The following is a 13,128-nucleotide window of genomic DNA, read 5'->3' as shown; positions in this document are numbered from 1 at the left end:
TCATTTAAATCTAGATTATATATGATCTCCGCTATGAAGCCTTCTCCCACCCCTTTCCCTGACAAGATTATCGACTTTGCATTGTGTTTCTGTAGTTCTTTGTATTTACTTTTATTAAATCATTTGCCACATTTTTATGTTACATTTAGAGCTGTGCTTGTGAATACTTATAGGATAAGATGCATGATTTATTTGCATTAATATCTCCATTGCTGGAAATATTTGGTACAGAATGGTAAGCTTGTTGCATTGCCTGTAGGGTCTCGCTTCCAGGAGCCTGTTCTTTGTCAAATGCATTTGAATTTGGAGATTGAATGTGGGTGAGGTTGGAAGGGCAGTTGCATCTGAGTGGGAAGGGCCTCTTGTATATCCAAAAACAGATTCCTCCTAATAATGCATTTGCTCGTAAGACACATAAGTATATCCTAACTATTGAGGACTCACAAGAAAGAACCATAAAAAACATAGAATGGGGTCTCCCACCAAGATGGGACAAAGATAGGACTCTCTCAAGGGCTGTAATGATGGTTAAATTTTTATGTCAAGTGATTTTCAATAAGTTAGTTCCTTCTATTGTTATCTCATCTTTTGATTTTTTTTTTTTTTTTTTTTCCCTGCCAAGTGTCTCTGGAACTGGATTATGGTTTCTTTTGGTTGAATGCAGTCTTTGAATACTCCGGCCTATCATGCATATATGTGTGTGCAGTGTATTCTTGCATCTTCTCTGTAGCATCATTGTAATTGCTGTGCCAGGACCCTGTGCCTTTTAAAGAACCTTAACCCTTCCAGCTGGCTTCCATACTATATGATCTGCATGTTCTTGATCGTTTTTAATGCAAAACACTCATGTGACTTGTTCCTAGTGTTCCCAGGCCTAAACTAGGAGGTAGGCCACAGTTCCAGTGCCCACAGAGGATGACAGGCACTGTGCTCGGCTTTTTATATAGAGTATCTCGTTTAATTGGAACAGTGCCGTGCAGAGGTAGGTATACTTATCTCCATTTTACAGATGAGCTAACTGAAGCCCAGGGAGTTTGTCACTTGCCTAAGGCTAATTGTGGTAGAACTAAGATTTAAACACAGATCTGCCTAACTCAAAGTATATTTTCTTCTAGAGATGCTATAGAGAGACTGGGTATTCTCAGGGGTTTTCGGAGAATTCTGCGAAGTGTCTGGTGAATGGTGTTTGAAAGAGTCCCTTTCTGATTGCAGCCCTATCTTGGATAGACACTGCTGAACCTGTGAGAGATGCCACTGCCTCTACCATCCCGAAGCTCCAAACCTGAGACTAAGAAATCACAGTCGAGCAAAATTGTGCCCAGTGATCATGGCCAATCTGAAAAGGTTAGAGCAAGCTGTCTCTCCCAACAGTGTCTCGAGTAGCTTCTTTCTGTGTTGGCTCAGTCCCTATCCTCACCCCTAAATCTTTCTGAGTATGTGTTGTTTAATCTGAGAAGTTGGGAAGGAGTGGTAGCGCTTGTAGTTTAAGAAGACCAGCAAATTAGAACTTGGATTCTAAGTGTAACTCTCCTTTCCCATATATGCATAGCTGAAATGAAGGGTGTCCTTCACAACCTTCAGAAGCAAATAATACTCAGCCCTTGTTAATGATCACGTCTATACTCTTAGTGTCTGGGACATGTTCAAAGTACCTTGCTGGGAGGCTGCTTAGTGCATCCTGGGGGAGACTCTGAAGCTAATCTTCAACAAATGTATTATCATGGCTTTTTATAGCTATTAAATTTGAAGACGGTGTCCATTTTGACCTTGTGGATAGTTTGACACTGTCATTCCGACCCTGGGATGTTCTTTGTTCATCACCATACATATTTTAACCAGAGTTTTACTAATACTGATGAATTGTCATTAAGGGAGTATTTCCTGGAGCAAACATCATTAGGCCAATTTTATTTCCTTGATTGGTTTTCTCTCAGCATAGATAAACATTTTCTAATCATTTTCATTTTTTCATTTTACTAAAATGATTTTCATGGAGGGGCTAGATTTTTTTTATATATAAATTTGCAAGAAAGATTTGATTCATCGATCAGATTTTTGTCTATATTGGATTTGCTGATTAGAGTTCTGCCATAATAAGTTTTCTTTTGTGGCAATTATTTTTCCAAATCCAGCTTTCTGGGGGCACATTTTGTAAATCTAAGTTTTATTGAGTTCACTTTTATCTGTGAATTTTATTTGGGACCGATTATTTCTACTGGTAATATTAAGTGGGAATTGGATTATTTCTACTGGTAATATTAAGTGGGAATTGGATAGCAGACTGACAGTTTATTTCTTAGCTAATTTGTGAGATTTGTGTAACCACCAAATATTTTTGCTAATTATTTCCACTAGGATTATTTACCATGAACTAGATAAAAGACTAATAGTTTACTGATTTCTTAGCTTAATCAATTAGAAAATAGAAGTAATTCTTCTTGGCTCTTTCAGGATTGCTCTGCTGTGCTAGATTGGTCTATTGTACTATGAATCCAATTCTCTAAACTTCTGATCACTTACTGTGTCATGTACTAACTGTTCATGATGTAGATGAAGAACAGAGCAAATAGATGGTGTGACCCTAATGCTCTGCTTCACATTACAGCAACTCTCTGATAAAAGTAGGGCAGGGTTCTCATTTCATAGAGGAGATTTAATACTTAGGAGACCTTCACCAAAGAAAAACTGTTAATGAGTAGAAGAGCACTACAGTGTGATTTACCCTAACCTGTAGCCCCATAGAGATGGTGTCATTCACTTGGGAGATGGGTAAGGCATGCACAGATAAACAATACCTAGAAAGAAAGCCCCTTTTGCTCCAAAATAGTCACCTCTCCTCCCATCTGCTACCTCTCCTTCATAGACACTAACAATTAGAGGTTAATATGGATTATCAAACTCCTTTCTCAAAACACAGAATTTGGGCCACCCAGGCGCCTCTATACAGACTTTCAAAAATATGTATTCTCTTATTTGATCCTCAAATAAGGTAGGTTTTCATTCCAATTTTACTGATAAGCAAATTGAGGCTGAAAGAGTAAGCGATTTGTCCAAGGTCAACAGCTAGTAAAGAGGTGATCCTGGACCGATATCTAGGTATATGTGTTATTGTCCTTATTGGGACTATCTTAAATACTTAACGTAAGAGATACTTAAATATTTGTTAAATTATTGAACTGATTTACTTGAGTGCATCCATATTAAAGGAATGACTGGGAATGGCAGGGTGGTGGTGGTTGTTAATCTTTGATCAGATAACCATAAAGATGAGAGAACTAAGAGGGAAAACTAGCTTTACCAAGCTATTTTGCTCATTCTAGGGGTTACACTGAAGGTCATCATCCTAGTTTTGTCCCCATGATCAATGATTACCTCCTTTAGGGACTCTCTAAGCAGCAGTGAGTGCCAAAATTTCCTTTTGTTGTAGTTTTTTGGGGTTTATTATATACATCTCCAGTTGCTTGGAGATTCTGGAGTTTGCCCCTGAGCCCCAAAGATGACCCGAAGTCCCTGAAAAGTGTTCATGATTGGATATACTCATTTACCTCTTTTACTTTTTTAGAGAGGGGAGAATTACCAAGCAAAGATCTCTTCATGTTCACCTAAGAGACGATGCAAAAAGAGATCAGCTTTTGAAGATCTCACCAATGTGAGTATGCTAGTCCAATCCCTTGCTGTGGTTTTGCATATGGCTGAGATAACCTCTTCCTTAAGGGATCTTTCTGGGTTACCAGACCCTGACCCTCTCTAGAATGTTGAGAGCCAATTATACTTGGAATCGATGATCCAATTTCAGAAGCTGCAGGAGCTCTTCTGCTGGCACATACCATCTGGATTAATTGGTTGAACTTTCTGGAACCAGCAGACAGAGTGATTATCAGATATGAAATTGTAGATAAATATAAGAGCTACGGGATCTTGCATTTAGATTAAGTCCAGACGTGGCTCAACTAGCTGCCTAGGCCTCAGAGGTGAGTATCCTGATGGGTTCATTGTAGTTCAAGGCAGTGTTTATCAATTCAAGCACTATGGGCATTTGGTGAAGTAGTTTTTCTATTGTGTAGGACTGTCCTCAGCCACAACATCTCTGGCTCCTGGTGTTAAATTCCAGCAGCAACCCATTCATAGTGACAATCAAAAATGCCCCCTGATGTACAGAACCATTGGGGACCACTGTTCCATAGTCTGGTCTTCAACCATGGAGATTGAGAAACTCAATTTTGATGAGAATTGTTGAGTTCACTCCCTTCTGATATTATTAAGATACCAGCAAAACCCAGAATTGATAGTTAACTGTTAATAATTGAACGTAGAATTGGGCAAGGTAATCTTTGGTCTTAGAGAATAATAACTGATGACTACTGAGGGCTTACCAGGTGCCTGGCACTATTCTAAGCACTTTTTCCTGATTTAACTCCCTTAGTCCTCATTTATTTCTATAACGTAGATACCATAATTATGTCTACAGATCAGGACTTGCCCAATGTTGCTTTCGAAGTGTTTCATCTAGGATACAGAGAACCCTGGTGAACTATTCCTGCCCTCCATAATAGAGTGTCCTTCTGTAGCTGCAGAATACTTGTATCTACTAGATAATATTTTACCCCCTTGAGCAGGATTGGTTAAGCATTGGCAAAGTTCTCTCCTTTGGATCTCTGCTCTTTAGATGCTGCTGTGTGACCACCTCTGTACTAACATAGTCTCCTCCCCATACAGATTACAACATATATGATTAGGTTACAGCTTTCTGAATAATTTCAGATTTACTGTAGATTGGTTGAAAGAGACCCTTCCCACACAGACCTGTAAGGCTAGATTTGTTTCCTGACTTATTTAACTATGGATCTAGAAACTTGGCTGAAGTAAGGTAGCCACACAAATCAGAAGCAGATGCAGCTCATGGTAGTGTGGCTTCCCTTGGCCCCCAGAGTCCCTGATGGAAGAGTGGTGACGTTGTGCAAAGCAAGGTCTCACAGCATATGAGATAATTTCTTGCTATGTCTCAGTCCTTTTTTTTTTTTTTTCGTGAAGTTTATATTGCCATTCATAAAGAACAAACACAAACTAATAGGAAATACAGGCAGATATCATCCAGAGCCCTTCTGGTTCTCCAAATGAATGCAGTATCTGTTAGGCCACATCTATATCGAGTGGAAATGAGAGAAGCAGGGCATCTCTGAGCAGTAGCTCTGCTCTAGCTTTCCAAAACTCAGAAAGCCCAATTCCCTTTTGCATTCAAGTTTTGAAGATTCACTTTGGTAACCTTGAATGGTCTTTGGTGTTTTCCGGAGAAAGTTCCATCATTACAATGTGCCTAAGCCATTCCTAGGATTGGGCATTTCTGCAGATGTCTGAGCTCATCTATTTGAGGGTTGAGGGCTCCTTTCTCTCTGAATTTTGGGGATTCCCTATATGATTATTTGTTTCTTCCTGTCTGTATTCCTGTCAGTATACTAAGTCTCCATGTCCACACATCTGTTTTTCCCCTCAACATTCACCAGTGAGGTCCTGGCATGCCAAAAGATTTGATCTGTTTTAATTAACCTGCTGTGTTTTTCTTTTCCTCGCCTTTATCATTCCAGCATGGGAAAGACTTTTGGTCTGTAAGAGCTGGTCCTAAGCCAGTAGACAAGGAGATAGGGTCTATATCCACGTGTACCTAAATGATTTTGTGTCAGTAGGACACAATTTTCTTTCTTTCTTTCTTTCTTTCTTTCTTTCTTTCTTTTCTTTCTTTTCTTTCTTTTCTTTCTTTTCTTTCTTTTCTTTCTTTTCTTTCTCTCTTTCTCTCTTTCTCTCTTTCTCTCTTTCTTTCTTTCCCTTCCTTCCTTTCCTTCCTTCCTTCCTTCCTTTCTTTCTTTCTTTCCTTTCTTTCTTTATGAAACAGTTGTAAGGAAGTGCAGATTAAGGTCCCCTTGAGCTTAGATCTGAGAATATTTGTGCTTTGAACCTTCATATATGGCAAGTAGAGTTTCACCTTGGGTGTTGGGGTCTCCACCTCTCTCGTGCCAAGAATGCAATTCTTTTCCAATTCTGAATCTCAGTTGCACATAGAGGGAGTTTGTAAAACTTTAGGTAAGAAGTTAAAATGAAAACAGTGCCAAACTATTTGAGGAGCAGAGGTGGATGGCTTGAGGGCCTAAGAACAAATTAATTCCCTGTTGGATTGCAGTTGCTTATTATGATCTGATGATACAAAAGCATATTTTTTAAGTATTTCATTTAGAAATAATTTCAAGTTTACAAAAAGTTGCAAAAATAAAAAGTAATACAAATAATATGCATATACTCTTCACCTAGATTAACTTATAGTTAACATTTTATACCATTTGCTTACATACATCATGGCTTTTTACCCCTAAGTACTTCAGTGTATATTTCGTCAGAGAAATTGTCTTTTTTAAAAAGATTTATTTATTTTAGAGAGCGAGAGAAAGAGAGAGAGTGCGAGCAGGGGGAGGGGCAAAAGAAGAGGGAGAGGGAGAGAGAGAATCTCAAGCAGACTCCCCGCTGAGTGTGGAGCCCAACATGGGGCTCCATCTCATGACCCTGAGATCATGACCTGAGCTGAAACTAAGAGTTGGACGCCCAACTGACTGAGCCACTCAGGCGCCCCAGAGAAATTTCCTTATATAACCACAGTACTGTTAACAACTTTATAAATTTACATTGATACAATATTTTTATGTAATCTATTATCCATATTCCAATTTTTTCAGTTGACCTTATAAGGTCAATGTTATTATAAGTATTTTTACCTTCCAGTAAATGATCCAGTGTAGTATCATTTATTTGTCATTTCTCTAGCTGATTTTATTTTTTTATTTTTTATTTTTTAAAGATTTTATTTATTTGACAGAGAGAGACAGTGAGAGAGGGAACACAAGCAGGGGGAGTGGGAGAGGGAGAAGCAGGCCTCCCGCCGAGCAGGGAGCCCGATGCGGGGCTTGATCCCAGGATCCTGAGATCATGACCTGAGCCGAAGGCAGTCGCTTAACCAACTGAGCCACCCAGGTGCCCCTCTCTAGCTGCTTTTAAAAAATATATGTATGTGTTTTTAAAATTTAAATTCAATTAATTAACATATAATGTATTATTAGTTTCAGAGTCTCTAGCTGCTTTTAATTCTGGAACATTTCCATAGCCTTTCTTTGTTTTTCATTGACATTACCACTTTTGAAAAATACAGTGCCACCTAGACACCCTTTTATTTATATATTTAAAGATTTATTTCTTTATTTGACAGAGAGAGAGAGAGAGAGCATGCACAAAGGGGGAGGGAGAAGCAGACTCCTTTCTGAGCAGGAAGCCGGACTTAGGACTCAATTCCAGGACCCTGAGATCATGACCTGAGCCGAAGGCAGATGCTTAACTGACTGAGACACCTGGGCACCCCTAGACACCCTTTTAAAAATAGGACATTCCTCATTTTGTGTTTGTCTGATGTTTCCATGTGACTAGACTGATGATATACATTGTTGGTTGGGATACTGTATAGGTGATACGCTGTCCTTAGGATATCACATCTGGAGGCACATGATGTCCATCTGTCCCTTATTGGTGATACTAAATTTTGATCACCCAGTCAAGATGTTATCTGGTTTCCCATTGTATAATTACTGTTTATTTTTTTTCCTCTTGCAGCTAGTAAGTGGTGTATGGGACACACTCTTAAGAGCCTGCAAATAACTTACTCTTCATCAAAATTTCCCCTAGATTTAGCATCCATTGATGATTTTTGTCTAAACCAAATCTTTATATGCACATATACATATATGTGTATTTAAACATACATATACATATATCTGTATGCACAGATGCACACACGTATACATATACCCATATACTCAGATGTATATATACATAGACCTATTTAAGAAATCATGAATTTACACAGCTCCCATTCCAATACACAGGGTTTTTCCTTGCATTCCCCAATCCATATTTGTATGTTCTTCTTCTACAATGAGGACATCAACACATTTACTCAGTACTGTAGCACATCTAAAAGGGTTTCAGAATTACTTCATCCATGCCACCATAATAAACCTGTTAAAAAGGGTTCCAGATTTGGGATGCCTGAGTGGCTTAGTCAGTTGGGCGTCTGCCTTCGGCTCAGGCCATGATCCCAGGATGCTGGGATCGAGTCCCACATCAGGCTCCTTGCTCAGCAGGGAGCCTGCTTCTCCCTCTGCCTGCAGCTCTCCCTGCTTGTGCGCTCTCTCTTTCTCTGATAAATCAATCAATCAATCAATCAGTCTTAAAAAAAAGAGTTCCAGAATTATTTGCAATATTCTCTGCCACCCCACAAACCCATCCTGACTGAGAATGTGTATGTTGAGGGTATATAGTCCAAAACTGTGTTTACTTGGATTAGTTGTTTCTTGTATTTTCTTCTGTTTTCTTTTTCTTTTTGCCTTAGTGTGATTATGGTATCTATTTGGAATATAATTAGGTTCAGTTTGTTTCATTTTAAAGGCATAACTTTTAAATTTATTTTTACTGATATCATTCACAATCTCATGATCTCTTCTACTGTTTGGTAGAATTAGTCATGATTAGAGTTTATGGTGGAGCTCCCCAGAGCCCCATGTTAAATAAATATCCCTTCAGTGATGGGATAGATGTATGACCGGTAGTGTTGTGTTAGAGGCCTACCCTGAAAAGCTAGTTGATCTTGGTATACCCAGGTATTAAAGCCAGTTATATTACATTCCCCCCCCCCTCGAATATCTTATGGAGTCAAAGTAGAATGTGATATTGACAAAATATCTTTTTGGGAACTTGCCAGCCAGTATACCTGACATGGAGATCAGAACTACATTCTGTGTATCTTGGAATCACTTAAGGCTGGTATTTGGCTAATATGTAGCAGTACTACCATACTGCCAGCTTCCATTGTGATTGGTTGACACCAGTGCCACACTGATTGTGGGATGTTTTGATTATTACTCCTGGGAACACCCAAACAAGGTGTCCAAGATGGGGATGTGGGTCAGAACTTTCCTGTAAGCACTACCTATTAAGTCATTTGTGGTTCTCTACATTTCCTTGCTTCCTTCTTACCCCGCGCCCTACCCCCACCCCATGTTTTTAGCAGGCTTCTCAAAGTCAACCTGCCCAGCTCAAGAAGGAAGCCAATAAGGAGTTTGTTAAAGATGTTTCCAAGAAGATAAAAGGGAACACAGCTGCTCTTGGGTTGGCCAAAAACAATGAGATGAATAAGGAAAGGTGAGTAAGAAGAGACTCAGATGGCAGTGTTTTAGATGGTAAAGGAGAGTATGTGACATCCTTTGACCTCCTTTTGTCCCCCATTGAGAACAGGTTTAGTGAGCCACAGTGGTGATTACCACATTAACCCTTGGATGCCCAGCTGTGGTTGCTGACGTGTCATAGGCCTCTTCTCTCTCTATCCATGGCCTGTGCATATTGAAAGAGCTGTTGTCATTGGGAAGTTTGCCAAAAGATCTTGTGCTCATCTTTTCTCTCTTTTAGTAATTCAGTCCCTGTTTGAGGTAGTCTGTGCTTAAGATTGTGGGGGCAACTTTTTAGGGGATACTCAGCAGCTGGCTGATAGCTTGCCAGTCTGCTTATCTCATTAGAAGCTTTTGGGAGAGGTTTGTTCCTTATTACTGGAGAGAAATTACTATCTCTCTAGGCCAAAAACCTGTTTTCCAGATGTTACAGGGAACTGTTCACAGGTTCTGCAAGTAGATATGAGTATTTTCATTTGGGTTAGAAAAAGGATTTGCCCCTAGGAAAACTTTTATTAGAAGAAGACTTAGAGAGTGGAGTGAGTCCTTTCTATAGCCTCTCCTCATCCCGGGGGGAATTACTTTCAGGAAAGAAAAGAATAAATTAGCTAGATAGCTATAGTAGGCTTAAGCATGGGTTCCAAAGGGTAAGAGAAGAAGGTTGGGGAATTCTAGAAAATTAACATGTTAGGTCCACAGGACACTTTTCTAATTACCTAGCCAAAAGAAATCAAACGAGATTAGCATTTATCCCTACTTAGTTTCTTGCTGAGATGAAATTCCTGGGATTTCTGTGTGTATTTTGACTTTAATTCCCTGCATTATTTTCTCCTGACTTTCTTTTATAATTCTGACTTTAGCAGGGAAATCCTCACAAAATACCATGAACATTCTTGCCTTCATTCAGGGTTCAGTGGAATGGACCTTAATAATAGCACTAGAACAGTGGCTGACATTTATTGAGAGCTCACTGTAATCACACATTATTCTAAGTGGGCTTTTTTGCTAACAGCTTTATTGAGATATAATTTATATACCATACAATTCACCCATTTAATGTGTGTAGTTCACACATTATATACTGAAAGCTTTCAGCATATTTGAAGTTATGCAGCCATCATCACAATGAATTTTAGAACATTTTGGTGAATCCAAAAAACACAAAAAACGAACAAACAAACAAAACAAAACAAACCAGCCTGTATCTTTAGCTATCACCTCTCAATTCCCCCATCCTCCCCAGCTCTAGGCAATCACTAATCTACTTTCTGTTTCTATAGATTTGCCTGTTGTGGGCATTTCATATAAATGGAATTATGCAATGTGTGATTTTATGTGTCTAGCTTCTTTCACTTCGTATAGCGTTTTCGAGGTTCATCCATATTGTTTTGGGTATCAGTACTTCATTCCTTTTTGTTGACCAATAATATTCCATTGTATGAATATTCCATACTTTCTTTATCCATTCTTCAGTTGATGGATATTTGGATTGTTTCGACCTTTTGGTTATTGTGAATGGTGTGGCTATGCACATTTGTGTACAAGTTTTTGTTTGAACACCTATTTTCAATTATTTTGTCTGTGTACCTAGGAATATAATTGTTGGGTCATATGGTAATTCTATGTTGAACTCAATGAGGAGCTGCCAAACTATATTCCATAGTGGTGGCACTATTTTACATTCCTACCAACACTGTATGAGGGTTTCCAATTTTCTACATCCTTGCCAACCCTTACTATTTTTTTTTTTTTTTTTTGTTATGGCCATTCTAATGGGTGTGAAGTGGTATCTCACTGTGCTTTAGATTTGCATTTATCTTTTTTTTTTTTGAAGATTTTATTTATTTATTTGACAGAACGCAAGCAGGGGGAGCAAGAGGGAAAGGGAGAAGCAGGCTCCCAGTTGAGCAGGGAGCCTGATGTGGAGCTTGATCCCAGGATCCTGGGATCATGACCTGAGCTGAAGGCAGACACTTAACAGACTGAGCCACCCAGGCACCCCTAGATTTGCATTTTTCTGATGACTAATGATGTTGAGCATCTTTCATGTGCTTATTGCCCACTTGCATACTTTTTTTGGAGAAATGTCTACTCAGATCCTTTGCCCATTTAAAAAATTTAGTTGTTGAGCTTTTCATTAAGTTGTAAGAGTTCTTTATATTTTCTAGATTTAAGTCTCTGATCAGATATGTAATTTGCAAATATTTCATTTTTTCTGTGAGCTGTCTTTTCATTTTCTTGTTGGTATCCTTTGAGGCACAAAAGTTTTTAATTTTGATGAAGTCCAATTTATTTTTTCCTTTGTTGCTCATGCTTTTGGTGTGCTAAGAGACCATTGCCAAATCTGAGGTTACAAAGATTTAAGATTTTCTTTGCAGAGCTTTAAAGTTTTAGCTCTTAGGTTATTGATTCTTTTTGAGTTAATTTTTATTGTTAGTATGTGTTAGGGGTCTAACTTCATTATTTGCATGTAGATATCCAGTTGTCCCAGCACTATTTGTTAAAAAGACTAATCTTACTCCACCTAATTATCTTGGCATCCTTGTCAAAAATCAAATGACTATAAATGCAAGTGTTGGGGCGCCTGGGTGGCTCAGTTGGTTAAGTGACTGCCTTCGGCTCAGGTCATGATCCTGGAGTCACAGGATCGAGTCCCGCATCGGGCTCCCTGCTCTGCAGGGAGTCTGCTTCTCCCTCTGACCCTCCTCCCTCTCATGCTCTCTGTCTCTCATTCTCTCTCTCTCAAATAAATAAATAAAATCTTTAAAAAAAAATAAATGCAAGTGTTTATTTCTGAAGTCTCAATTTTATTCCATCAATCTACATGTCTGCCATTATGCCAGTACCACATTATCTTGATTGTTGTTGCTCTGTAGTGCATTTTGAAATTAGGAAGTGTGACTCCTCCTCCCAACTTTGTTCCTCTTTTTCAAGATTGTTTTGGCTATTCTGGGTTCTTTGCAATTCCTTATAAATTTTAGAATCAGCTTGTCTGTTACCACTGGGATTCTTACAGAAGTTGTCTTGAACCTGTAAATCAGTTTCGGGAGTATTACCATCTTAGTACTAAGTCCTCCAACCCACAAACATGAGATGTCTTTTATTTAGACCTTTAATTTCTTTCAACGTTTTTGTAGTTTTCAGAATATAAATTTTGTACTTCTTTTGTTAAATTTATTTCTAAGCATTTTATTCTTCTTGATGCTGTTGTAAATGGATTTGTTTTCCTAATTTCATTTTCATACTGTTCATTGCAAGGATATAGAAATATATATATGATTTTGGTATATTGATCTTGTGTCACAGAACCTTGCTAAACTTGTGTATTAGTTCTAATAATTTTGGTGTAGATTCCTAGGATTTTCTATATGTAAATCATGTCATCTGCTAATACACAGTTTTACTTCTTCTTTTTCAATCTGGAGGCCTTTTAATTTTTTTTTTTAATTTTTTATTATGTTAATCACCATACATTACATCATTAGTTTTTGATATAGTGTTCCATGATTCATTGTTTGCGTATAACACCCAGTGCTCCATGCAGAACATGCCCTCTTTAATACCCATCACCAGGCTAACCCATCCTCCCAGCCCCCTCCCCTCTAGAACCCTCAGTTTGTTTTTCAGAGTCCATCGTCTCTCATGGTTCGTCTCCCCCTCCAATTTCCCCTCCTTCATTCTTCCCCTCCTGCTATCTTCTTCTTATTCTTTTTTTTCTTAACATATAATGTATTATTTGTTTCAGAGGTACAGATCTGTGATTTAACAGTCTTACACATTCACAGCACTCACCATAGCACATACCCTCCCCAATGTCTATCACCCAGCCACCCCATCCCTCCCACCCCCCACCACTCCAGCAACCCTCAGTTTG

At 38.6% G+C, this 13,128-nt stretch overlaps 1 protein-coding gene across 10 annotated transcripts in view; it reads left to right on the top strand.

Annotated features, from left to right (window-relative positions):
- Positions 1–13,128, top strand: part of CCNB3 (cyclin B3) — a 67,079-nt gene that overhangs the window by 20,279 nt on the left and 33,672 nt on the right. For 8 of the 10 annotated variants that reach the window (XM_081808870.1, XM_081808872.1, XM_081808874.1 and 5 more), the window contains 3 exons: positions 1,213–1,344; positions 3,563–3,649; positions 9,098–9,231. In XM_081808870.1, the coding sequence (XP_081664996.1) occupies positions 1,249–1,344; positions 3,563–3,649; positions 9,098–9,231 (317 nt within the window). In that variant the 5' untranslated portion in view covers positions 1,213–1,248. The remainder of the gene's footprint in view (positions 1–1,212; positions 1,345–3,562; positions 3,650–9,097; positions 9,232–13,128) is intronic. The other 2 variants (XM_081808876.1, XM_081808878.1) reach the window with 1 other exon arrangement.

Source organism: Leptonychotes weddellii, chromosome X, assembly GCF_054177405.1.
Source record: "Leptonychotes weddellii isolate Sample4059 chromosome X, ASM5417740v2, whole genome shotgun sequence".
In the NCBI taxonomy this organism is placed as follows: domain Eukaryota; kingdom Metazoa; phylum Chordata; class Mammalia; order Carnivora; family Phocidae; genus Leptonychotes; species Leptonychotes weddellii.
The sequence above is the reverse complement of the archived record's forward strand: the minus strand, read 5'-3'. Positions and strand labels throughout refer to the sequence as shown.